At 53.7% G+C, this 27,422-nt stretch overlaps 1 protein-coding gene across 11 annotated transcripts in view; it reads right to left on the bottom strand.

Moving 5' to 3' along the window:
• ANO1 (anoctamin 1) overlaps positions 1-27,422 on the bottom strand; it is a 177,276-nt gene that overhangs the window by 41,653 nt on the left and 108,201 nt on the right. For 7 of the 11 annotated variants that reach the window (XM_053560128.1, XM_053560132.1, XM_053560127.1 and 4 more), the window contains 10 exons: positions 26,539-26,637; positions 25,597-25,748; positions 24,022-24,076; positions 20,907-20,958; positions 17,983-18,048; positions 17,421-17,476; positions 13,667-13,708; positions 7,577-7,641; positions 6,561-6,695; positions 2,091-2,251 (listed from right to left, as the gene is read on the bottom strand). In XM_053560128.1, the coding sequence (XP_053416103.1) occupies positions 2,091-2,251; positions 6,561-6,695; positions 7,577-7,641; positions 13,667-13,708; positions 17,421-17,476; positions 17,983-18,048; positions 20,907-20,958; positions 24,022-24,076; positions 25,597-25,748; positions 26,539-26,637 (883 nt within the window). The remainder of the gene's footprint in view (positions 1-2,090; positions 2,252-6,560; positions 6,696-7,576; positions 7,642-13,666; positions 13,709-17,420; positions 17,477-17,982; positions 18,049-20,906; positions 20,959-24,021; positions 24,077-25,596; positions 25,749-26,538; positions 26,638-27,422) is intronic. The other 4 variants (XM_053560129.1, XM_053560131.1, XM_053560134.1 and 1 more) reach the window with 1 other exon arrangement.

Here is a 27,422-nt window from a genome sequence, read left to right as displayed (position 1 = left end):
CCCAGCAGAGGCCTGTGGGACCCAGTTTGAGAATCACAGGGCAACCACTGGGTCTTAAACTCTCAGGTTTAGAACCACTGCTTAGACAAGGGGGACTGACAGCCCAGAGGTGCTGCCACTGGGGGAGCAGGACCAGGCCCAGAGGCTCCAGTGGGAGGGCAGGGGTGTGGGCAGCCCAGTGCTGGGTGCTCTCCATTATCCAAGGGTTTGCAGGCCTGGGGGACTTGGGGCTGCTGCCAAACCCAGTGTGTGAGGGGCCAGATCCTCCCAGTCACTCCCCACACCACCAGGGTGCTGACTAACCTCACTTGGGACAGCCTGCATCTATCTGGGGGTGAGGGGTGACCCCACAGGAAGGAACTCCGAGAAGGCCTGGGCCAGGCTCTTGCAGTGACCAGACTGCAGTGGGGCTTTTTAGGCTCGCAAAGCAAGAGCCACAATGCCGACGACAAAGACCTCTCGTCATCAGGCATGATAATCACAGCCTGGGAGGTTTTATTTCTTCATCCAGGCCCGGGTGGCCTCTCTGACCCCTTCCCCTGGATCAAGCTGCCATGGGGCAGCTGGTGCTTCTAACAGGAGACAACAAAATTCCAGGTGCTTCTCTGCAGAGGAGCGAAGCCCAGCTCTGCGCACCTGAGAATTATCGCACAGCATTTGGGAGTCCTGGGACACTTTTGGAGGCTTGCCCTGGAGGAGGACGTTGGCCAGGACCCTTGGATGACCATGTCCTTCCAATCCTGAGAATGCCAAGGACGGGTAGACCTCGGGTAGGGGCCAGACTTAAAGGCTGGCTTCTCCAGGGCCCTTTAAAACCTGTTGTTCATGGTGGGGGTAGTAATTTCTACCCCTGTGTTTCAGATGAAACCTGCTCAGCCAAGCCCAACGGCATCTCCTTAACTCTATGGTGACAGCTAACGCAACATGCTGGAGTCCTTTGGAATTATCAAACACCTGTCCTTTGGAGGCTCTTTATTCGGAGAAGCACCAGCTGAGAGTTTAGGGCTGCATTCCTCCCAGAGATTTAAGCAGGGAGAGAAAGAATTGCTGGGTGCAAATGGGGACTCTCAGGGCCAAGGAAGCGGGGCATAATGGGGCTCCTGATGGCTTCTCTCTCGCTTTCTGATGGGCCCCCCTCCCAGAGTTCTGCCACTGCTGATGCTGACTCAACTCTACAACTATAGGTGTGGCAAAAAGCCACTTTATTTCCGAATCTTCAGAATGCAGCGCAAAGGCCTCACACCTCTTCCAGAAAGCCCCTCCTGATTTCCCTCCTGTGCCATCTCTGATGGGAGCCCCTGGAAGCAGCCCTGGGCTTGGGTGCCCAGCGTGACACTTGGGACAGCTCAGCACGTGGTTGCCCACAACATGAATCCCAAATCCTCAGCTACCAAAGGCTGTCACATGGGGCCACAGGGTACTGTTTGCTTGCCCAAAAATGTCTACAGAAATGCATTCAACCATCACTCACAGGAGTCGGGTCTGAGGTGGGCCGAGATCAGGGAGTCCTTCCTGGAGAAGGAGGTGTCTGCCTTAGGCTTGGGTGGCAGTGGAGCCCAGTAGCTAATGGCATGGGTTTTGGAATCGTAGGTTTAATTTCTGACATGGCTGCTCAGGAGCTGAGTGGCCCCAGGCAACAACTGTCGACTCCCTCCGGGCCATAGCTCTGCACCTGGATTTTGTAGAGCTGCGGAGAGGCTTTACCCGGCTCAGGGCCTGCCCAGCTCAGCTGTCCCCACAGGGCACAGTGTCAGGGAAGGTAGCCCAGCCTGCCGGCTTCCACCCATCCTAGATCAGCTGCCCTTCCTGGGCCAACGCCCTGGGCCCAGGATTTCTTGGGGAGAGCTTCCCTCCCAGGTTTTCCAGAAGGGTTCTTGGTTGGGTCAGAACCCCTCTGCATCTCTTGATCCTACACAGACCCTGGTCGCCTGACCACAAAAGGTGGGGTCATTTCCACTAGCCCCTGCCACCAACTTAGTTCCTGGCAAACCCTGCCTGCAGAGGATGTCACAAGGACAGACGGAGGAAGCACAGGAGCCTCTCAGAGTCACCGCTGCCCGCGGACCTGGTGCGCTGGAGGCTCTCCTTACCCCAGAGGGCCATGAAGACGGAAAAGAAGACAGTGGCTGGGTTGTCGAAGAGGTGGCTGGCGCGGGCTGTGGCGCAGGCTGAGCTCATCTTCCAGTAGCTGCAGGTCTTGTCGCAGAGCGGGCACATAGTGATGTTACGTCTCTGGTCGCACATCTCCATGCTGGAAGAGGGAGGGCAGGTTGGGAGTCTGGGGCCGCCGGGCCAGAGGAAGTGCTAAGCCTGAGGTGGGGGCTGGGAAGGACCTGTACGCCCTTGCTATGGTGGCTGTGGCAGGGCACATGGGGCAGCTTAAGCCATGCCCTGTCCCTCCTTGCTACTGGGGCCAGCTTCACAGGTGTGACTTGTGCTGTCACAGTGGGCTGAGCTCAGAAGGGCCCTGCACTTGGTTTAATGTGTTGCTGTCTTAAAACATGTAATAATTTCTTTTTTTAATTGCCCTGGGTAGAGTGCTGTGGCATCACAGCTCACAGAAACCTCAAACTCTTGGGCTTAAGTGATTCTCTTGCCTCAGCCTCCCAAGTAGCTGGGACTACAGGCGCCCGCCACAATGCCTGGCTATTTTTAGAGATGGGGGGGGGTCTCACTCTTGCTCAGGTTGGTCTTGAACCTGGGAGTTCAGGCAATCCACCTGCCTCGGCCTCCCAGAGTGCTAGGATTACAACCACTGCGCCCTACCTGAGTAATGATTTTTGAACAAGGGTCTTGCATTCTCATTTTGCATGGGGTCCTTTAACCTCTGTGGCTAGCTCTGGATGGACCCATCTGGGCTTGCTTTGTGGCAGGAGAGGGGCCTGAGAGTGTTTACCTCTGGGCATGACACCCAGGCAGCAACACCCCCAGCCTGTCCTCAAGCCGCCTCTAGGAGAAGCTGAGGCCCTGGCCGCCCCTCCCATAATGTCTAGTGAGTCCTGCTCAGTGGGTAGACAGGCAAGGCTGGGAACAGAGCCCAACGGCTGCAGAAGAGATGGGGGAGCTCCATGTGTGACAGCTCCCACACCTGTCTCCACTAATTCTAAAACACAATAATGTCAAGGTCACTACTGGCAGAAGAAGCTGCCTCATACTGGCCTGCATGGATCTCCCTTCTGGCCTGCACTGGCTCTGGGAACCGTGAAATCTCATCTTCACAGATGTGGACATGAGTCCAGAGAGGGACAGTAACTTCCTCAGAGCCACACAGCAGAGTGGGAATTGAACCCTGGTCTCTGTATCAAAGCTCATGCACAGAATGGCTCTCATCTGCTGCCCAGAGGCCATGGCTGGCCTGGACAGGGTCTTTGCTCGCCACTCCTCCTCTCTGTGACCCTGGCCCTGTCCTTTAAAAGCCTTTCTGGAAAATGAGGAGAGGGGTCAGAAGAAGGTCCTTCCAGCTCTGTCCTATCCTGAACTTTCTTCCTGCTTCCTAGGAAGGGGCTCATCTGAGGGCTCTCTTCTGAGGGCTCATCCCCAGAGCTTACACGGTTATCTGGGAGAGAGCTGAAGTGGATGTTTGTTTGTTGTTGTTTGTTTTATTTTTTAAATTTCTGTTTACACATGAACTTAGGCACAGAATCATGCCTGGCTCACGGCAGTCGGTGTTTGATAAATACCTGCTACAAGCCACTCCGGGGCCCTCCTCTGCCCAGCGCAGTGGGCATTCTGGTGCAATTCCATTCTTTCAGTATCAGTCACTAAACATTTACTTAAAAATTGTGTATGTTCTGTACATACCAGACACTGTGGGGGCATCAGAGCTGGAAAGATGGAGACTGATCACAGCTAAGGCCACCGCATCAGGGGAAGAGTGTGCTTGTGTGTGTATGTGTGAGTGTGAGCTGGAGAGGCGAGAGGCACTCACAGGCTGCAGGGGAGCATATGCTCTGTGGGTTTGAATCTCAGCTCTAGCATCTATGATCTGCGTGGCCCTGGGCAAGTTACTCAAACTCCTTGTGCCTTAGTTTTCTCATCTGTAGAATGGGGGTAAGATGATTAGGGGTAGGAGGATTAAAGAGACCAACGTGTGTGGAGCCCTCAGAACAGTGCTTGGCACACTTTACACATGCACGTGGTCACTGCTGTAATTATTATGTGAGGAATAACCAAGTGCCTGGTGACAGCAGTGCATTTTAAACAGAAGCCCAGGAGCCAGACTTGTGGGATCTGCCCCTCGCTACGTCTTGTCTCTCCTGAGGGCCTCTCTAGGGAGACAGACGGGGACGGGAGGTATGGACGAGGAAGTCCCCAGCTGGATGTGACCTGCAGCCCTCTCTCAGGGAACCTGCAGGTGGAGTGCCACCATTGCCATGGTCAGCATGTGATCCAGGGCCACAGTGATCACCTGACCTGCAAGGACTGGGGACAGGGAGGGTCCAGGCATACTCCTGCCTGTGTGCCCCTGAGCCCCGTGACCCCTGAGCCCTGTGGCCCCTGGTCCTGGCTCCCTGTCAGTCTCAGCTTCCAGAGCAAACACCATCAGCCAGCCACAAGCTTTTTTCTGCCAGTTTGAAATCCTTCGCCTCTCACTTCATGACCTTCAGCCACAGTAACGATAAGGGCAGGAAGGTCTGTTCCTTGGAAGACCAGAGGGGTGATGCGGGTGGCACCACGCTGGGCACTGGTCTCCCTGCAGCCTTGGTGGGGGGACGGACTCCGCATGGAGCACACTCTGGGCAGAGGCCAGGACGCTGGCCTTGTCTGTGCCCTACAGTGGCTGAATCCTGAGTGACTACTGTTGGCATGTCCAACCAGGTGGCCAAAGGCCGGTGGGCATGACCAAGGGAATCTTGTGCTCGCCCTTAGGGGGTCCACATTTAGGGCTGGCAGAGCCTTCCCAAGGCAGCCCTCCACTAGATGAAAAAAGGAAGGAAGCTGGAGACTCCCCAGGCCTCCCCCAGGGGACAGGGGATGCCCTACCTTTCACTGCCATTTCCCTCTTGCTTTGAGCTCTTTTAGCCAAAGCCAGTCTCAAAGTCCCCACAATCAAGTGGGGTCTGGGCTACTCTGATCTTTCCCACAATCAAGCCCAAGTGCGTGACATCATGTCATGCTGGCAAACAAAGGGACGAGCTTTCTTCTGCAAGGACCAAAACACAGAAGGAGGGGCGGGTAAGCCAGATTCCTTTAAAGCTTTGGTTCCAGGTGGGTGGAATACTTTAGCTGTTATTCATGTATGAAAACATCATTTCAACAAAAATCGACTGGGTATGATTTTTCCGTGCTGAGAGCCAGTTCCCTGCCTGGTGGAGACTGGTGGCTCTGCACTCCCAGGCACTGTGGGCAGATCTCCCAAACTCCAGCTCAGCTTTAGAGACTCCTGGCAGAGTCATCAGGGAAATGACTAACTGATGCACCAGGGCTTTTCAGGGCCAGCTGGAATTCACTTTTAGGGTCTCAATTCCCTGATGGAGCAATTTGCACACCGAGAACAGCATGGCATCCCTGACCGAGGTTGTGGGCCTGGAGTCTTGGGTTGGCATTAGGAAATTGAGCAAACACCTCCTGAAGGACAGGAGATGCTACGTACTCTGAGGATGAAGACCTCAAAACCTGTGCCCTCAATGCTTGCTCTGGCTGCCATTTGGGGAGAACTGTCCCAGGTCTTAGCCTTCTTCCATGAGCTCCCCTACAAGTGATGTGACATGTGGTGACCAGCAGAAGGCACACCAGATCCATACTCAGAGACCTGGGTCTGTCGCGTGATGCTGTCCTTTTTTATGCCCTCTTCCTGCAACATGTCCCCCAGCCATGAGGATGACAGGAGCAGGCCCCACTGAGAAGATGGGGCAGGTGGAGTTGCCACATGGCTCCAGAGTGCCAGCCCGCACAGGGACCAGAAACAGCTCACTTCCTGACTACACCATGAAGTCATGAATTTTATGGTCACATAACGACCAAAAATGAAAAGGAACAAGCAAACCCAAAAAACCTTCTAAAGAGCTGGGCGTGGTGGTTCATGCCTGTAATCCCAGCACTCTGGGAGGCAAAAGTGCAAGGATCATTTGAGCTCAGGAGTTCGAGACCAGCCTGAGCAAGAGCAAGGCCCTGTCTCTACTAAAAATAGAAAAATTAGCCAGGATTCATGGCTGATGGCTGTAATCTCAGCTACTTGGGAGGCTGAGGCAGGTAGATTGCTTGAGCCCAGGGATTTGAGGTTGCTATGAGCTACCCAGGGCGACAGAGGGAGATTCTGTCTTAAAAAAACCTTCTAAAGAATGAAAATGGGTTGGATGTTTTCTTCTTGAAATAAAACATATCCTATGGTGATCATGCCCCAAAAGAACACCATACATTTAGATGGTGAGTTCACTGTGCCTTTTGTCCTGACAGCCTGGGGCTTGGCATGAGATTTCTAGGCGTAGGGGGCTGAGTGTGTGTATAGGAGTTACTGCGAGAGGCTAGAGTTTCTAGATCTCTGCAGCTGGGGCTGCAGGACAGGGACACCGTCCCAGGAAGGGAGCTTGTGCAATGGGGGTGTGAGGGAATTTGCCTACCTGGGGATGTTCTCATCGACGGTGGCACATCCGTAAAGGAAAACTATGATTCCCACGACAGAGGCGGGGATGAGCATTTGGGTGTACACGCCCAGCCAGGCAAAGTATAGGCCAATCTTCTCCCCAAAGTATTTCCTGCATGACAGGGGCAGAGCCAAACAGAGACCAGTTAACTGTCACCCACTACCACATCAGGTCCCCTCCCTAGCAAGACACAGTTCAAACTGGAGTCATCATTGGTTTTCTTATCCAGGTAGCAGAGAGGCTCGGGGCCACTTTGTCAGTTCTGGGGTGCCCTCTGCTTTTCCTATGCTTGCCCCCTTCTCCTTTGGGGAGAGGTGGGTGGGTTTCTGATTTGCAGGTGGATACAAGTGTTTTCTCCAGGGCTGCCGGCTCCATTCTGAGTCCTGTTCAGCGTAAGGACTGGAAGGAAGCTCCGTGTGGAGGCACCAAGAAAACCAGTCATTTCTCATACTAAGCGTTGCTGGCACCTCGATGGCTTAAATGAATTTCCACGGGCTAAACTAGAGGCTCCCAGTCCCTGCAAGTCCCCACAGGACACATTGCCCAACCTGGTTGCCCCTCCTTTCTGCCCAGTGGGGACGGAGTTCCTCTCCGGAGAGGCCAAATTCTTATAAATGTTGAGGCAGCTCTTTTCCTCCCCTCAACACTGTAAAGCAGGAACCCCACCACCACCACTGCCACCTGCCGGCTGGGCCAGCCAGGTGGGAGTTTAGGAGGAGCCATGAATGTGAGGGGAAAGAGCCAGGGAATTTGAACAAACTGCTTCACTAAGGCTGGCCCAGGCTGCCATTCTGGTCCTGCGAGGAGGCCTTGGTTCTCCCAACACAAGCTCTTCAAGTTCAACAGGTTCCCAGGTACTAAATATTCAGAGGAGTTGAAAAGCACTGGGACCTTTATCAGATTGATGTTGAACTAGGGCCTGGATGCCATAAACTGACAACCGATGCCCAGTGACTTTGGCTGAGGAGCCTGCCTGCCTGGGCCCCTCTTACCTGATCAGGTCGATGGGCTGGTACTTATAGAAGACGCCATATCTTGCCCATTCTTCGTACAGGAGCTGGGGGAGAGGCAGTAGTGAGAGCGAGGTGACATGGCAAGGGGGCTTCCCTCTACATGGAGCTTGCAGGGACTTAGCCCATAACTACAGCATTCATTCATTCGGCAAACCCTTGTCAAGAATTGGCTGTGTGCCAGCAGGAGGAAGCCTGCTGTTTTTTAGGTGAAGGCAAGGATGAAAAAGAAGCTTCTGGTAGATTATTGAATCCTGACTCTTCATGACTTGATTTGGAATCAATCTAAAGCAGCCAGACAGTACAACTTTTCCATTTAGGTTTTTTGATCATCCTAGTTGGACACTAAACCAATCTAAAGGGCACAAACCCACCAGGGTTTTCAGCAAGGAGATAACAATGGCAAAATTAAAAAAGAAGAAAACTCCCTCACGGGATATGAAGATGGTGCTAGGTCTGTCTCCTGAGATAGGCTATCTGATTAGCAGCGCTCCATGAAATAAATGGAATTGACACGCATCCTGCTACCCCCAGGCTTCGGGCAGCCATAGTAATGATTTTGATGGATTGGAAGCCTTGTATGAACATGCAGGAGTGTCCCGAGGAAGCTGCTGGTTATAAAAAAAAAAAAAAATCCCATGCACAAGTAGTTAATGGTCTAGTAACCTCACTCAAGGCCCGAGGTCACCAGCACATCCCAACCCCAGCCCACGGCAGGACAACCCAGACGGACTGGAGCAGCTACTCATCAGGAGCCAGAGGCCAGGCTGGCTGCCTGTCCCCTCAGCTCAGAGCCTGTTCCCTGCCAAACTGGAGTCCAAGGTCATGGCAATGGACAGCCGGGGCTGTGAATGCCTTAGGTTATCCAGCTGGTTGGAGGGGAGCCAGGTCCCTGGGAAACCTCTGTGGCACCTGCTGGATTTGCCCCTAGAAATGAATGATAGGGCCCTGATCCAGAGGTTGAGTGTTCTTCTAAGAGGAGGAAAAAACCAGAGTTCACTCTCTGCCCCCATATGAGGGTACAGCAAGAAGGCAGCCGTCTGCAAGCCAGGAGGAGAGCCCTCACCAGGAACAGAGTGGCCAGTACCTTGGACCTCTGGCTTCCAGAACTGTGAGAAAATAAATTTATGTTGATGAAGCTGCCTGGTCTGTGGTATTTTGTTATGGCAGCCTGTGAGCTGCCTGGGACTCTCCCTCACTGACGGCAATGGGATAGCTCCCTACATAAAGATGCTTTCCCAAGCAAGTCTTTGAAAATTAAGAGGTTCACTGGCAGAGCTCAGCCTCCACAACCAGGCAGTCAGGGGCCCCTGGAGATTATCCTCTAGAGAATTTCTCCATTTCCTTGGGGCTCCAGAGAATGGAAGTGCTATATTTCATCAAAAGTCACTGCCCATTCCTCTAAAAAAAGGGGGGGAAATAACTCAAGCAAAATGCACTCTATATAAGTTAGAAGTGAACCTTGCTATCAAAACCCTGGGTTTCACCTGCTCTGATCAAAGGGTGGCTTTCTTTTGTTTTAAAGTTTTTCTGTAAGTAGCACAAACAGGATATTCCGTAGGATTCAGGTTTGAAAGAATACCCACAAGGCTAGCCGCTGGTGGGGGAGGTTTTGCAGCTTCTAGGTGAGGAACTGGAATGATCAGCACCCTCCCCCCCAATCCAGTCAACTGTCTCAGGTGGCAGGTGTCTAGGAATTAGAGTTCTGGGGTGGTCCTGGGCAGACCCTCTCCTCTCTGAGCCCCAAGTGGATGGTCCTAGGCAGGCTGCTCCCCCACCCACCTAGGTGGGCTCTTGTGGGTTAGAGATTTGCAAAAAATAGAATCCTTGTCATGTACCAGTGTACCTGGCTGAGCTGGTAATACTGAAAAGGCTACAGTTGTATGGGGTAAATAGGGAGGCTTCAGCCAGCAAACCTCAGTGCAGTTGAACCGCACCTTTGGAAAAGCAAAGCTGCAGTGCTGAGCTGGGCCACTTCCTCCCTGACCCTGGAATCAAGTCACCACAGACAGGTCGGGAGATGTGGGACTGAGAATGTGGAAGGGGTCAGGGAGACAGAGTGACAGAGAGAGAGGGAGGGAAAGGTGGAGAGGAAGAGGAGAGTCGGGGCTGGGAAGAGGAACAGAGACACAAACAGAGGAAGGAAGAGAGAGAAGGAGAGAGAGAGAGAGAGAAGGGAGAGAGAGAAGGAGGGAGAGACAGAGACAGATGATAGGGGGAGCCAGAGAGAGAGAGGAGGAGGGGGGAAAGAGAGAAAGGACAAAGGCTGACCCCAGGGGAGGGATGGGCCCTTGGCAAGCTCACCACCATCCTCTGACAGGTGTGGTGGATGGAGCCGCCCCCCCATCTTGGAGGACTTTTTTTCCTGCCAGGAGGAGAGCATCAGTCACCCTGCACTGTCAGGGCAGAGAATCAAGCTTCAGATGCCACTGTTACTGTTGGGAGAAGTCCAAGGGCACACCCTAGCCTCAGTGAGCATGGGGGAGTCATCGGGGTATCAGGTGGGTGGGCTTAACAGTGAGGCCAGTCAGGTGGCCCCAATCACAGAGACGGGGAGCCTTCCAGCACCTGGACCTCGGAGGGATCCCAACTCGACTTACAGGCTTCTATCCTGCTGGGACCTCCCACCAGGGCCCACGTGGCCAGGTCAGCCCCTGATGGCACTGGTAACAATCCTTCATTTGTGTGGGTACTGGCCCCGTGCCATCCTCTTAGAACAGAGGCACTGGGAAGACCAGTTTCGTCCTCTGTGCCTCGAATAGGGGCTGGGGCAGGTTACAGGGTTTCAGTAATTGTTGAATGAATGACAGGTCGGGCCCGGTGGGTCCCAGTCCAGCACAGTGATGGGGCAGACCTAAACCCAAACATGGGGTAAGTCCCCCTCTCAAGGGGTCTTGGCTGTCCCCTGCCCCATGGGGCCAAGTTGGCCACCTCATGCAGAGCCCTGGCAGGGGGAACCAGCAACCACCCTGCCCACCAGACTACCTCCCGGCATGTCCAAAGACAGTCCCAGGTGGGTCCCTTGCTCACCCAGGGTTTAGTTCTGTGTAGATCTGAAACCACCCTCAGCCCAGAGGGAAGCAGCACCTGCCCTGGCGGCCCCAGGCATTTGTGTCCCCCATTCAGGTGATGGTTCTGGCAGTGATTGCTGTGCTCAGCCTCAGCCCAGATCTGCCTCCTCCTTACATACACGTCCCTCAGGGCCCATGTCCGGACCCCATGCTCAGCACAGGGAAATGTCTTTGGCTGCACTTTCCCTACTGTCCTGTGAGGTGCCCAGAGGCAGGCGCTTGCCACTGACGGGAGCAATAATGAAACAGCTATGGGCTGTGTCACCTGAAAGGTAAGCCTTCAGTGCCGGGCCACTAGTATGGAGCCACCATGGGAGAAGACGTTTTCCAAAGTGCTGAGTTAGAACCCTATCTGACCCTCCTCTCTTCCCTTCCTTACATCTACTACCACTTATTACCCTGCTCACCCATTCATCTCACCCGTCATTCATTCATTCATCCACCATCTATCCACTCATCCATCCACCCATCCAGTCATTCATCTACCCATCCATTCATCCATCCATCCATCTACCCTCCAACCCATCCATTCATACACTCATCCATCCATCCATCTACCCACCCAACAACTACCCACCCACCCATCCATCCATACAGCCATCCATCTACCCATCCACCCATCCATCTATATAACACCTATCCATCCATGCCTCCATCACCCACACACTCACCCACTCATCCACCTAACACCTATCCATCCATTCATCCATCCATCCCTCCATCACACACCCACCCACCCATCCATCTATCTAACACCTATCTATCCATTCATCTATCCATCTCTCCATCACCCACTCATCCATTTAACACCTATCCATCCATTCATCCATCCATCCCTCCATCACCCACACACCCACCCACTCATCCACTTAACACCTATCCATCCATTCATCCATCCATCCCTCCATCACACACCCACCCACTCATCCATCTATCTAACACCTATCCATCCATTCATCCATCCATCCCTCCATCACCCACACACCCACTCATCCATCTAACACCTATCCATCCACTCATCCATCTAACACCTATCCATCCATTCATCCCTCCATCACCCACACACCCACTCATCCATCTAACACCTATCCATCCATTTATCCATCCACCCCTCCATCACCCACACATGTACCTATCCATCTAACACCTACCCATCCATTCATCCATCCATCCCTCCATCACCCACACATGCACCAATCCATCTAACACCTACCCATCCATTCATCCATCCGTCCCTCCATCAATCCACCACCCTCTATCTACTCATCCATATATCACTCATCCATCGTCCATTCCTTTATCACCCACCTACCCATCCACTATCCACCCATTCTTTCTTCACCCACCTATCCACAATCCATCCACCCACCCATCCATTCATCCATCCATCATCCAGCCATTCTCCATCACTCCGCCATCCATCTGTCATTACTCCCTGATTCCCTTCCATGGGCCAGGCCTTGTACCCATTGCTAGGGCATAAAATTAAAAGGGAAGGGGCAGAAATACAGATAGAAGAAATAGCTGGGCCTGAACAGACCTGGAGCTGTGTTTGCTGGGCCAGGCACACAGCATGCCCAGGACATATTTCTTGTATAAGTTACTGATGAGATAGTCCTGGCACTAATGTGGCATCAGCCAAACGGTCTTGAGGTCAGAAAGGCAGCCATTGTGGCTGGAGCATGATGGGGGTTTTAGGGCAGACTCGGAGAATCAACTTTAGCCACAAGGGGTTTGCTAGTGTCCATGGAAGAAGTATTTTCGGAGTGAGGAAGGGCATCAACCGAGGGGCACAGAGGGATGGGGAACACAGGGGACTGGACTGTGAGGTCAGGGCTGGTCAGGGCAGGCCCATGGAGGGGATGGTGCTTGTCCAACAAGATGGGATGGGGGAGTTCTGTAAGTCACAGGGTCTCAGATGAATGCCAGATGTTACACTAAAAATAACCAAATATGTAATTTTTGTGCTGAATCAGATAGCATCTTCAGCTGGATTCCCAGCAGCGGGCAAGTTGAATCAAGTACCAAAGACTTAAAAACATGTACAAGGGGCCGCAGGGAGGCTGAAATGAGGAACATTCCATGCACAGAGGTCCTGGCCCCTGGGATTGGAGACAAGGCCATCATTGTGAGGCTGTCAGGAGGTGACTCCACCTACCACCTGCAGAAGGGTGGGCAGTTGGGGCCATAGGCAGGATAGGGAGAGAGGCCCCCCCTCCAGCCGCTAATGTGGGAGCTGTAGGGGAGGAAGGCTGCTTACGGGTGTGGGCGTGTGGGGGAGGGAGAGCATGGTTTGGGGAGATGCTCAGGTGGGGCATGGAGGAGCGGCAAAGCTTCCTGGTGAGGCTGCTGGAAGGAAACCAGAGTCTCTCCCTGGAGCGAGGTGCGGTGGGTGGGGACTGAGGGTTTACAGAGTGTGGGGGAGCTAGCAACAGCTGCCAAAGGAGAACACTTATTGTTTCCCAAAGTGTGCTCACTGGCACATCAGCTCAAGAACATCTCCAGTAAGAAGGGTTCCATGTCAACTGAGTTTGAGAATCATTTCACTGCCCACCATCACCTAGGCTTCCCTAATGTGCTGCTCGGGGGCTGTGGGTCACTGTGCACCTGGCCACAGTGGCTCCCGTGTTTATTTGCCCGGGAGCTGTGTGGGATTCAGCCAAAGGCCAGTGAAGACTGCTGGAGGCACAGGGGTGGCCTGGGTTTCAGGCCAGGAAGGACAGCAAGGAAGGGGGCAGCTCCAGGCCTGACGTCCCTTCCTATCTCACGCTCAGAGCTAACTGCAGGGATGCTTCCGAGAATCAGAAAAAGGAAAACCAGCACCCAGAGTTTAATGACTTTTCTCCTAAAAACACAGAGGGACATGGTGCCAACCTAAACCCCCAGCACTCGGCCAGCCCTGAAGGTGAGTGAGCCTGAGGTGCCCCTGCACGACCACCTTCCCCAGGGCCCCTGCAGGCCCCAGCAGAGCCGCCTTCCACTCCTGTCTGAATCAACTTACTTTTCTGTCATTGAACTCGACGTTTTCACCTTCGTAGTCTCCCTGTTTAAAAAAGAGAAAAGGAAAATTTATATTGTCTAATGCGCCTGGGAGCAGCTCAAATGTGTAACGTTTCAAAAGATGAACTCCATCATCTCCCGTTGACACAAATTATGATAATTCTGGGACAAATTTTCACGCAGAGCACGAAAGTCCACCAGGCGTCCCTCCTCCTCTGATGAAAAGTGCTATGCACACCTCACTGGCCCTCTACCACCTGTCACCCATCCCTGGGGTGGCCTGAGCCACCTTCCCCTTGAGCACACAGGGCAGCTCCAGGAAAAGGCCCATGGTCAGGTCCTTGGAATTGGAAATAAATGAGAGGGAGCATTGGGGGGACCGAAAGAATTGTGTCTGTAAATTGTGAACAAACGTCCCCTCTGCCAGATGGTCCCAGTGTTGTACCCCCATTTCACTCTGGAGTACCCCAAGAGGGACAATGAGTTACATGGTCACTGTACATTGAGTTGGTGAGTCCAATGCTCCCACTTTGCAGGTGGAAACACTGAGGCTTAGAGAAACACCCTGACTTTCCTGAGGACATGCAGCTAAGTTTGGTCAGACCTGGGACCTGATGTAGACTTCCAAACCCAAAGGAAGAGAAGAAGGCTCTAAAAGTTGAAAGTTAGCTCAAAATATCAATGGTTTTGAGGAGTAGCAAGAGAGGGGCTCTGCCGAGGCCTGGGGTGTGGGGTCTTGGGACTCACCAGGCAGACAAAGCTCTGGGTCTCCTTGAGGTCTGCCTGGTGCCCTCTCCACTCCCTGTGGCTTCCAGGACCCTTTGCCAGCCCCTGGCTCCCCTGCCAGGCAGCCAATGCCTGGCCACCTCTGATAAATGTCCTCCAGTCTTCATCAGCCTGACTCCTTTCAGTAACTCTGCTGTTTCTTTCTACACAGTTCCAGCACCATCTCTTCAGAGAGTTCCATTTGCTGGCCATCTCAGGTGGGCACGTGTCAACCAAGAAAGAGGCCAAAAAGCCAAGAGCCAAGCAGCCAACATAAATGTCAAAGTCCTTTCTGCAGAGCCGCTGTGCCCTCATCACAGGAGGCTTCCTCGGGGTCCACCCGGAGCTTTCAGCTCTCACTCTGGGCATGATCCCATCAGGCTGCGCCCAGCACGTGGTCTGCCAGATATTCCTAATAGGAACCACGGGATGGGAAGGGGCTGGGGAGGCTAGGGCCACACACGGAAGGCGCCACAGTGACAAGACAACAGTGAGAAAGACGGATGGAGGAAGCACAAGGCCGCACACAGGCACGACCCAGTTTAGAACGCTGTCTCCCCAAATGTTTACACATCAACTTTGGTGCTTCACAGGGCGGGTGCCCTCCAGTTACATATTATGGATATAAAATTCCATGTTCCCTAAAGTCTGTCCTAAGCCCCAAGCGAGAGGCTCTGGGCTCCACACCTTCTTGGCTGGGTGCCCCTGTGCTAGTTGCCTGAGTACCTCAAGCCTCAGTTTCTCTAACCTTGAAAGTGGGGGCAGATCCCGCCAGTGCCACAGGCTTCCCTCTGGCTGTGTAAGGCACAAGGATGATCACAAATGGGGATTTTTCTGGGCAGACCTGGGACATGCAATGGATCAGGGAGTCTTGTACCAGTTTAAACTGTTGACAGAATCCACTCCCAAAACAAAGGTGGCTGTTTGAGGGACACATTTGGGCTCTGGGAGAGGAAGAGGCTCAGAGCAAGGGGCCAGAGCAGCAGAGTGTCAACCAGGGACGGGTTTGGCTCCAGCTCTGATCGCAGGCAAGTGCCTAAACCTCTCTGAGTCTCCAAGTCTATACTGGATTAAACAAGGCAAAATTCCTACTGAATACAGTGCACACAGAAGGTGCTCAGATATGTTGATTCCTTCCCTTTCCCTTTTGAGACCTGAGGGCTGACTCAAAACAGGCAGGGAGGCCTTGAAACATTTTGGCTTCTATGGTCCAACCCTTCTTGGCAGGGAGGGCCTGCTCAAGGCCAAGTGGGAGCTGGGATGTGGCCCCAGGCTGCCCCCCGAGGGTGCGGGGCAAGGGCACGGGCAGGGCTGAATTCCCAGCACCTAGCTGGGGCCAGTGCACAGTGTGGCTGAACGATGAGACCAGCCAGAACCACTACGGCCCTGTTTTTCAACCTTTTTTTATCTCATGACATACACGAACCACTAGTTAAACTTCTGCGGCACACTTAAATTATGTTGATAAAAAAAAAAAAAATTGAGAAAGAGTTAAAAAAAGAAGAACATACTTAACTGTGCTTTGCACTTCTTTTGAAAATAATTTAATAAAAATTTTCACGACACACTGGTTGAAAATCACTGGACTAGCAGAAAACCCAAGGGAGTGGACAAGTGAGGCCATGAGCGATGGCCAGGACCCGATGGCCTGAGCCCTGCTGTCCAAACGTTCCCCAAGAATAGGTCACTGGCCAAAGCAATCTTGACTAAATCCAAGCCAAATCTGCACCATGTTTACTAAGCACCTACTAAGCGCTCAGTGCCAGGGCTTCCAGGACACGACACACACAACAAAAGGTGGCCGGACGGTGGCGTCCTTGTAGGACAGAGGGCAGCAGGAGCCCAGAGGAGGAAGGAAGAAACCAACTGCACCCAGGGTGCAGGAAACAGGGAGGCTTGGTGTGGACGCTTCTGCCTGCCTGTGTGGAGGGGCAGTGAGGGAAGAGCATGGCGGGGAAGGAAGGGCAGGAGCGGAGGTGCCAAGTGAGACTGGGGTGGGTTGGCCCCAAGTCCGTGGCCCTACCAGGAGGAGGCTCTGCAGGGGAGGTGCGGGCATTGACGAGCGAGCATCATTCCTCTAGTGTCCTGGTTTGGAGGAGACACCCCGGACTATCCTCTGGCTGGGCCACCCCGTGCTACTTGGGTACCCTATGCTTGTCTAATCCAGCATCTCTTCCGCAAGGCCCTTCCTACCTACATTCCTTCTCACACACCTGCTAGCCTGGCAATTAGACAGGGCCACTGATTATTCCTGACCTACACATGGGCACACTGAGGCTCAGCAAGAAGACTGCCCAAGGCCAGCAAGAGAGAGTGGCCAGGACTGGAATGTGAGTGTCTGGACTCCCAGGCCCTTCCCTTCTCTCTCTTCTGCGTCTTGGCTCCTAGTCTTTGCAGTAATGCACATTTGGAAAGTTCTAGACATCCTCTGCCCAGGGTTCCCACACTGCTCAGGCCCCATGGCCCACTCTTGGTGCCCTGTTGAACTTGGGCCTCTGTTTCCATAGAGACAATCCAAAGACAATCATCTCTCCTCTGCCCCGAGCCAACACACAGCCACAGCCTCAGGCTATGTTTGTCAGGGAGATACCAGAGGGATTTGGAGATTCCGCTCAGGAAGCGGGCCACTCACTCACTCTGCAGAAATAGATGCATACAGAGGGCTGTCACCCCGCCAGGGCCTGGGGCGGCCGGGGGCAGGGAGCCCGAGCCAGGGAAAACATTCTGTGGACCAGCTGGCTGTGAGGTTCAGATAAAGCCAGAGCAGAGCGCCTGCCACAGATGCCCCGTCTTGGTGAGATTGTTCTGCAAGAAGAGATGGCCCTGTGTGAGATTCTCTGGCCCCATGAGAGGGAACAGGGAAGGCCTGTGTATGGTTGACATTTACAGTGAGAGCCAAGCAGGAAGCCGTGACCACAGGATAATTAGTGCTCCCTGGGATTTGGGGAACCAAATGACATGGAGATAAACTGTGTGTCAAGGTTACTTACATCGTGCAGCGGGTAAGCAGCAGAGTACACACCATTGGCCAGCAGGCTCGTGATGCCTTAAAAAACAGAGGCAGAGAGAGAGTTAGGGACCAGGAGGGTCTCCTGTCTCACCTCTTGAAGTCCGAGTGGTTTCAGCCACCAAGAGCTTCTCAGAGCCAAACGAACCTGGCTGCACGGAGCCCGGCCGCCTTTCTGGACTACCTCCCCAGGCGGGATGCAGCTGGGTTATTTATCTATGGACTAGGAGATGATAAAAACATGCTCGATTGGCAGAATTAGGAAGATACAGAGGAAACCCCAAGAGGAAGTTTCATCTCAGAGGAGGGAGGCGCAAGTGGCCTGTGATGTCACTCTGTCGTCACCCCCAAACCTCCGACTCTCCAGCTACCCCCACCTGCTCGAGGGCAAGCCTGCAGACCAGAAAGGTGGATTTTAAGTGGTTAGAAAAGCTGAATCATGAGAAAACATATGGATGGAAAAATTGATGGTGTCAGAGAACACACATACAATTTGGAATTAGATTTTAGGTTGATTGGGAGAGCCGAGGGAGGCCCACACTCACCGTACTGCCCACACTTCCGCCTTTTACTTAGAAGGGCGGAGTCCTTCTTCCTTCCCTCGCCTTGCCCTGTTTATACATCGGCTATTAGTTACCTGGAAGGGCCTGAAAGGATCAAAGCTACGTCGGGGGAGAAAGTGCTGTGGGCAGTGGGAGGCTCACAGCCGTCCAGCGCTCCTGGGGCAGGGGGATGATGGTGGCCCCTTTTCTGCTGGCCCCAGGGCCTGCACTGGGCACACGATAAATATGCCACATGTGCACCTCCTCACAGGTGCAAACGTGGGCACCCAGCCCCAGGAGGCTGCAAGAGAGGAAGGGAGGGCCGGGGCCGTGTATGGGGAAGGGGGCTCCTAAGATCTGATCTGGCTCCAAGCACATCCTGGGGACCCAGCACTGCTGCAGAAGTTCCATGAAACCCTCTGCTGCTCACGCAACATCCTGCCTGGCTAAAGAGGCTTCTAGCTGGTGAGGGGAACCGAGTTTTCAATGGCTGGGGTGGCCTACCTTCTGAGATCCCATTGACCCTCATGGGAAAATGACCTTCTAAAATCTCCTGAAAATGGACCATCAGTGATCTGGAGTGGTCAGGAGACCTGAGGGATGCTTAGACATCAAAGCCAGAGGAAATTGGGGTTGTGTGGCTGAAGCTACACACACAGAGGAAAAGTTCACATATGAGGGAAAGGTTGGCCTGTAATGCAAAATGGACTTGGAGGTGGATCCGGGCTGGCTGGCCTCCTGGCTGCTCCTGTAACATTCCCAACAGGGCTGCCACAGGGCCTTTGCTCAGGCGGCTGCATCTGTGAGGCTCCCCTCACTGTCTTCAAGTCTCTGCTCAGATGTCACCTCATCAGAAAGGCCTTCCCTCATTACGGTTCCTGAACCTCCAGCCTGCCCCTCCACTGTCATCCAGCATGGCTGGGTTTTGATTTATGTGTTTACTTATTATTTCTTCCCTTCCCCTAGAATATAAATCCCTGAGGGCAGGGAGCTCCAGGATGGGGACAGAGCCTACTTGCTGAGAGCTGAAGGAATGAATCTGGGTCAGGAGAGCTCTCAGATGAGGGGCCCGTGAGAGGTGGGGAGCAGGACCCCTGTCTGTCAGCTCCATCGCCAGATGCTGTGACCCAGCCTGGCCAGAAACTGGGGGAACACAGAGACCTCCCATCTCAAGGGGTGACCTGGAGCAGGAACTCGGCTCAGGCCAAACATCCCCCAGACCCTGGGCTCTGCGAACCCTCATGGCAACCACACAGGTTTCTACAGAAACTGTAGAAACTATTTCTGCCACAGGAACCCAGTGGGGAAACTGAGGCCTGGCACCCAGCCTGGGACTAGAACCCCGCTTCCTGTCTACGTCTAATGACCTTGTTGGGCTTTGCCCTGGCAACAGTGACCTAAAGAAGTACTTTCAAAACCCCAAACTCCTGACAACGACGACGATGTTACCTATTTTCCTGCCCAACCTCATTACAGTTATTCCGACTAGGGAGTGGCACTTCAGAAGTTCTCGGTCTGCTGGGGGCTGGGCAGGTTGGTGGGGGTGGCTGGCCTGTACTCCTCTTGACCCCTGGGTGGGGCCTCCCCCCAATGCTCCCTCTGATTTCGGATGTGGGCTTACAGACTTCAGGTGTCCCTGTGGCTGACCGTGAGCCATCCTGGTTAGGGGCCCAGTGGTCTGCCTTGTCTTTCTGCACCCTGGGCCTGTCCCCAGGAAATCAGGTGCTGGGCCCTGCTCTCTGCATTACTTCTCCTGGAGACACAGATTCCAGCTCTCACCCGGCCCCCGGCCCCCAGGACCACAGCCTGGTCATTGTAGAGGAACCTGCAGTGTGGCTGAGTGAGCAGTCCTCAGCAGGGCACGATGGCTCCAGAGGAAGGGGGGAGAACAGCGTTTTTTTCATGCCGCAGTGTTTTGACTTCAACAAACTCAGCCTGCAGTTGTGGGCAAGGGACCCAGTGGGGGTTGACTCCCACCTATACGAGTTAATCGGGAAAAGTTTGTATCTGTGGTGTAAGGTGTTGTGGGAGATGGTCCCCAAGGAGCCCTGTTGGGTGGTTTTGTGAGTCAGGCCATCAGTGCACTATGGTGCCTGGGCAGAGGCATGACATTCAGCAAGCCCTGGTTGGAGGAGGGGGTCCTGTATCTGCCACCAGGCACAGTGGCTCCTGTCTGTAATCCTAGCCCTCTGGGAGGATGAGACAGGAGGATCCCTTGAGCTCAGAGGTTCGAGACTAGCCTGAGCAAGAGTGAGACCCCATGTCTACTAAAAATAGAAAAAAAAAAATCAGGTGGGCACCGTGGCCGGCACGTGTAGTCCCAGCTACACTGGAGGCTGAGGCAGGAAGGTCACTTGAGCTCAGGAATTTGCGGTTGCTGTGAGCTAGGCTGATGTCACAGCACTCTAGCCTGGGGCAACAGAGTGAGTCTCTGCCTCAAAAAAAACAAAAAAAGCCCTGAGGAGGGCTGCATCGGCCCCTGGGTGGGGGGCCCCTTCCCCTCCAGCTGTGGGCACCTAGCCAGGGACAGCTGCTACTGAAGGTCTACAATAGCTGCTGCATGGGTATGCCCCTAGGACCCCTGGCTGCTTCCTGCTAGACTGTGAGGGTTGGGGATCCATTCCATCCTGGGCTTACCCACCGCCCCCCTGCCCCAGCAGCAGAAGCCCCTCTGGATGCTTGCAGACACCTCAAGGCAAAGTGAACGATACCTTTGTGTTCAAAGTGCTGGCCCATAAAACTGCCTGGTGCCCAGACCAGCCCTCCCCACAGCTCCCCACCCCTCCCGTCTGAAACTATTACACAGCCTTAAATCAAAGCCCTCTTAAAAGCCCCAAACTGGCCGCCCACCTCCCACAGAGACGATTTGGAGGCGAGATTCCCACTTGGAAACCAGTGCTGATCTCAAGCCCCAAAAATGTCCTTACCCATGCTGTACTTGGCTTTGGTACATGTCGTTCTTTTCAGAATTTCATAGACCTACGGCAGAGAGACAGGAAGGAGGGGTGAGCAGTCACTTTCGGCACCTCCTGCAAGCAGAGGATGCCTTGTGCCTGCCGGGAAGGAACTGGCCAAACGTTAGCAACGGCTACCTCCTTGGAACTGTTTTCCAAGGAAAGACAGTGAACTTTACTAGGTGTCAGCCAATTGTACCCAGGATTCTCAACCATGCCAGAGGACTGAGGTTCTGGGGGACAAATAAGTGTAACCTAGAGAGTTCCCATCATTTGCCCCCCGAAGCGGGAGTGATGATGGTCAGCCTTGGCAAAGCAAGGATGTGCCCCCAGGATCTGTGTTGGTGTTCAGAATAACAGTTGTCTCGTGTACTCTCACAGTGGATTTACTGTCCCTTTTTGCTGAGGGATAAGCTGGAACAGGACCACTCCTGGAAACCTCAGGAAGGGGTTGGGAGGCAGGTCTTGGGGTTCCATTTTGCACTGAGTCAGTCTGGTGCTAGGCTCTGCTTGCATAGTACTGGGACAGAGCCATCCTGAAGGGACCCCACCTCTGTCCTATGTTCCCTCAAGTAATGAAACATTTTGTTTGGTGGCTCCAGGAGCTCTGGCTCGAGAGTCTGGATCTGAGTGTTAGCTCTCCCATTTGTAGCTGCATGATTTTGAGCAAATTACCTCACTATCCGTGCCTCAGTTGCCTCATCTATAAACTGGGATGAGTTAACAAAGACATGCACCTCAGAACACACTGACTGCTCCCACTCTTTCCAGTAAGACTAGTATCATTCCGAGGACCCATGGTCCTGCCACTGTCTGATCTCATGCCTCTATCTCCACCTGACCCAGCTGTCCTCCAAAGTCCAGCCTCCTGGCTACTCATCTCACCTTCCAAACCAGCTCCTGCAGCCTCAGAGCCTCTGCCCTGGCTGTTCCCTCATTGGGAAGCAATTGTCCCCTTCACCTATGAACAGCTCCAGGGTCACCTTAACAAAGAGGCCCATGCTGCCGTGTTGCCCTGTCTCCTAACCCCGCTGGCTTCTCACTACCTGCCATGTTATAAAATGTGCTCCATGCCTTTCCTCTCCTGCCAGTCTCAGGCACACCAGGTGCCCAGTGAATGCACCACCCACTCTGCTGCTCTCGACAGGTCCCTCCCTGTCATCCCTCAAATGTAATAAGTCCTGACCTCACCCTGACCTTGATAATTCTGCTGCAACCATCTCTCCCTCTCCACAAGGGCAGTTTGCCCCCCATTCACAAGCACCCCTATGACCTCACATCCTTCATCTGGTCTCTGCCAACTCACCAGCAGTGATGGTTCCAGAACAGATCTGGCCATCCTAAACCTTGCTCCACAACCTTCTATGGCTCCCAAGTGCCTACATATTGAAGGCCTAAGACCCCAAATCAACACATTGGACCCTTTCCCAGGGGGATACTTCTGGTCTCCCCTCCTATCACTTACAGAATGTCCACCCCAATGCCAGGAGCAGAGTGGCTGGTGTGGAGGGGAGGTTAGGGAGGGGCTGTCCCTCCTCCACACTTTTGCCTACAAAGACCTAACCCAACCTTGAATGCTGTTGGGTTTGGAAGACCATTAGATCTGACTCACCAACAAAGCGTTTCTCTGGAGCTCATAAAACTGGCCTCCCAAGTCTCTGGAAGAGTGTCCCTCCCCCTCCCCAGAGGTAAATGGAGTCATGGGCCATTCAATTAACACTGACTGGCTGGGGTAGAATGTTTTCTGTGACTAGGTGGTATTGTAGCCATTACCCCAGGGATCAGAGACTACACTCAGTTTCATAGCAGCACTTTCATGAGAACATCATGAGAATTAGCACTTTCTACCTCAGCTGTGAGTCACCCTGTACCTGGGCTTCTGGGAGGATGTTGGCAGCCCCAGAGAGTGTAAAAAGTCAGGGTGCACATGAATCCTGAAACATGAGCCCGTGACTCAGTTTACCCATCTGGCCATTCCAGTTTTCCTCTATGCCATAATGCCGTAGAAAAAGGGGAACCGCTCAGGTTAATGCTGTGTCGGTTTCCCCAGCAGCCATCATCTGAGAACAAGGAGACGCCTCGTATGGACACACCTTGGCCCTGAGCTCCCCACTGGGGGACTGACATTTCTCCTGGGTTGGTTCCTCATTATTTCTTACCTAATTGTTATCTAATTGCTAAAGTTAGTCAGTAACACCACGGACAACAGTGCCCAGCACCACGCTGGATGGAAGCTCATGGCTGCCCTCAGGCTCTGTGACTTTGCGGAGGGACAGAGGCAGATGGGACCTGGATCTGCCTGGCCCAGCAGCAGCTCGAAACCCCCTGTGTCAATGTGACCTATACCACTGGCCCACGGCTGGCTGCCTGCCCATCCCGGTTTGGTGGCACTGGGGCAGTTCTCTGAACAAAGCTGAGGCTGCTTTGCCTCGGCCCTGCATCTCTACCCGCCAGGCTGGGCTTTCTGGGCAGAGAAGAGGGAACAACAGCAATGACTTGGCTGCAAGGTTAACTTCTTGTTTAGATAGAAATTGGGTCCTGAGCTGTGCACAGCCGTCTTGGCTGCCTGACAAGTTGGCGGCTGATAGATAAACACTAAGCCAATACCTTGAATAGGGCAGGGCGGCCTGGTCAGTTTTCAAACCTCGGTCTGCTGCCTGGCAAAGGCATGGAAATCTATCCTGTCCCACGAGCCTTCCCCTCCACCACTGTGTGCCCCCGTCCCTGTCTGCCTGCTCAGAAACCCCCAGCCTGGGCTCTGACAGTTGGGCCGGCATAAACCACCACCAACAAGTGGCAAGGAGGCTCCAAGACGTGTTGGGGTGCAGGAATCCATGTGTTCGTTAAGAACTCCCTGCCCCCCTTCCCACAGCTCTCTCTCATTCTCCGCCTCTGAGCCGGGGGGGGGGGGCGGCATGGCCACCCTTTGGGCCCCTGGCTGTCCTCTCCTGTCATTACTATAATTATTTTGGTCACAGACAATTAGAGCCTGCTTCCACTCACAGGAGTTGCTCTGAAATGAAATTATCATCTGCTTCCCCAGGGCCACCATGCTGGAGAGCCGTCCCCATGTGTGAGAGATACTTACAATTGTGCTCCGGGTTTTGCTGTCGAAAAAGGAATCCTTATCAGACAGGTCAAATCTGTTGAAATATTGGGAAGGAAATGAGACACGGTTCAGTGGAGCAGTCCTCTGGGTTTCAAGGCCCTGGGAAACCACGCTGTCCCCATTAGTGGCGACCGGGAAATGGACAGGACCCCTCTGCACACTGGGCATGACCTGCCACCCCTGAGCACTTGGAACACGGTGCTTCTTTGCCCCTCCTCACAGGTTGAGGCTCTGAGGCCCACACAGGTGGGGAGTGACCCCAGGGGCTAGTGTGGGCCCTCCCTGAAGACCTCTGCTTCTTTTGTGTGACATTGTCTGCAGAGTTCCTGAAGCTTCACCATCACTGGGGAAAGGGATAGTGTCATTCCACCACTGCTGGGGAAAGGGACAGTGTCATTCCACCATCACTGGAATCTTGCAAACAATCTCCCTGTAACTTCCAAATGGTTCGGGTCCTGATGTCTTGGGCTGCATGGGGATTGCCTATGGCTCCTTGCAGAGGGGTACGTGGGGAATTCACCTGCTACTTCTCAGGGAGCTGAGGGACAGAGGTGGCCCAGGGAACAGGTGGGGGAGGCCTCCTGGGGTTCTGGAAAGAGGGCGTCTCCCTCTCACACCCAAGCCCCTGTTCTGGAGCCAGAAGAAGAGGTTGGGTTAGGGCCCAGTTCTTTGCTCTGAGTGGCATGTCAGCCTGGTGCCCCGGTTAGGAATGGGTAATAGATGAAGCTTGTGGTTTCTCTCAGTGACTGCCACATCCACAGGACAGAAAGCCCAGCTCTGAGCCCCAGCACCTTCTCCCATCTCCACCCCCACCCTGTGAAGCTGGTGGTGTCCAGGACCCTCCACCCCCGGCTCTCCACCCAAAGTCCGTCTGGGCTCCCAGCACCCAAGCTTCTATCTCCACCTCTGTCCATGCTCCAGCTCTGCCCAGAGAGGTCCTTATAGATGCCACTGTACCAGGTGGCTACGCCCCACTGCCCCCCCAGGAGCAGAGGAGGAGGGAAGGTTCCAGAACAGGCTTGGCCCTGCCAGGCAAGCCTGCTGGCTGGGAGTCTCTGGGGCCTCAGAACTCCCGCCTAGGGCTGCTTTTCTGTTTCTGCCTTTGGGAATGAGGTTCCCTAGGGCTGAAGCCTACTCGGGCTGCAGGAGGTGTGGCCAGCCAGGCCCTTGAGAGAATGGGGCAGAAAGGAGGGATGCCAAGTAGGACAAAATATGAGCCCCCAACCCCACCGATTTCCCACTTAACAGTGACCTCAGAAATCACTTCTGTGGCCCCTTCTGGGCTCCATAGCTGCAAAGCTACAAAGCTCTTAAAAGAGAATAGATCTTGGGATCTATTCAGACTGTTGGAGAATGATCCTGCCCACCTGGAGGCACATCCTGGGAACAGTGGGCCCAGGTGGGTTCAGAATGCCCCTCCACGCTCAGTTTCTGGGTCGAGCCTGAAAGCTCTCTTTGCGGGGCTTTGCGGGGCAGAGTCAACCTGTGTTTCTCACACTAGAGGGCAAACTCTCCACAGAGCAGGACCCTTTGGTGAGAGGGGTCCCCACTTACAGGTGCTGTTTCTCCCGGGAGAAAGGGTAGAAGAGTCTCTTCATGGTCTGGGGTCTGTGCTCGGCCACTTTGGGCTGGATGGGGTCTGTGATTTTCTGGAGCACAGAGTTGATTTTTTTCAGGATGCCACGGGTTTCATTAATGTGATACATCTGCAGAAAAGACCAAGATCGGGGGATCCACGTCACCCTGCCGAGCCGTGACTCTTGGGATCTATTCTTGGACTGTCCAAGAACGATCCTGCCCCACTGGGATGGCACATCCTGGGAACAGTTAGCCTGGAGGGAGGGGGATACCCCCTTCCCGTTCATTTTCTGGATTAAGCCTGAATGTTCAGAGTTTTAGGATAGCCCAGCCAAAAGTACAATTTAGTACATTTCAGGGAATTTTCCTCCAAACTTTGCTTTTGTTTACAAAGAGGTGAGAAGCCGAGAGCTCAGCTCTGTCCCATAAACATGCAGAAGCGAAGCCAGCGTCTCACTAAGCTTCAGGGGACATGCTGGCAAACTGCATTTTAGCCGTGACATTTTCAGAGATTAAAAAGAAAAATCCCAGCAAGCTCGGAAATAGCATTAAAATGAATCTAATAAATTAACCGAGATACCACAAGCATAAAAGAACCCGTGCCCGAAGTTCAACTGTATTTGTATTTGAGCTAAACTCCTGCAGCTGAGAGGTGGGCTCTTCCGCTCGCAACCATCTCTTGGTGGGCTTTGTCTGGGTCTCTACAGACCACCCAGGCTGGGTCATATTCTCCACAGTCAGGACACTGGAGCCCAGAGGGCTTGTCGCATCTGAGCCATACTGCCCTCGAGGGATGGGACTGAAGCCCACTCAGCTTCCCTTAATGCACAGAGCCTGGCAGTGATACCATTTTACTGCTGGCATCTGTGTGACCCCAGGCTTGGCGCTCTGTCTCCACGTGGAACCATCACCACCCACCTTCTTTGTCGGCATCTTCAGCTTCAGAAACTCAGCCTCCCTGCACAGCACATTCCAGGGGGCATGGATCTTCACAAACCCAAGTCCATGGATTTTAGTCTAGAAAGAGAAGCGAAGTTTCCTGTCAGGGTGGGCGGATGCTTGCAGAAGATCACTTCACCTTTGGAGGCGCTGTGGTCTATCCTGCCGTCTGCACATGGCTGTGTTGACCGGCAGCCCTACTCCACACTGGTGGCACAAGGCCAGGTCACACAGGGATGTTTATGAGCCACAAGGGCCTAGAGAGAGGAACCAGCAGGTGCAGACTCCAAAACACATAGGAAGTTTTCAGAGGGTCCCTAAAGCAGCCTGGGTCACAAAAGAGGACCAGACCCCTTGGCTTCAATCTGGGAGCACTTGGGGCCTTCTGGGTCTCTAAGCAGGAGCAAGGACATGATGATGGAAGATGTTCCCCTCTGGGCATCTTCCTCTATGGCACTGGGCCACCCCTTTGCCTGTCCCTGGCCTATGCCCCAGATTCCCTGCATCCACACCACCTTTATCATAACATGAGTGGGCAGGTCCCGCTGAGAGCTTAGACAAGTCCCTCCTTAATGATCACATGTGAATGATCACACGAAACAGCCAGGGTCACTGAGTGCTGGCTGGCAAGGAGGTGGCATGAGCTGAGAAAACAGACTCCACCAGCCTTCAGAAGCAGCTCCATGAGATAGGCATCACTACTAGCCCCCTTTACAGCTGGGAACACTGAGGGTCAGAGAGAGCGAGTCACTGCAGCCTATACAGCCTTGCAGCCAGCAGGGCGGCGCCATGTTCCAACACAGATGGTGCCTCCCAGGTCCCACGCATACAGGGATGAGACCTGGATGCCCCTAAAATCTCTA

The sequence above is a fragment of the Nycticebus coucang genome, chromosome 14, assembly GCF_027406575.1.
Source record: "Nycticebus coucang isolate mNycCou1 chromosome 14, mNycCou1.pri, whole genome shotgun sequence".
Classification (NCBI taxonomy): Eukaryota; Metazoa; Chordata; class Mammalia; order Primates; family Lorisidae; genus Nycticebus; species Nycticebus coucang.
Note: the sequence above shows the minus strand (reverse complement) of the source record. Positions and strands in the feature narration are given on the sequence as shown.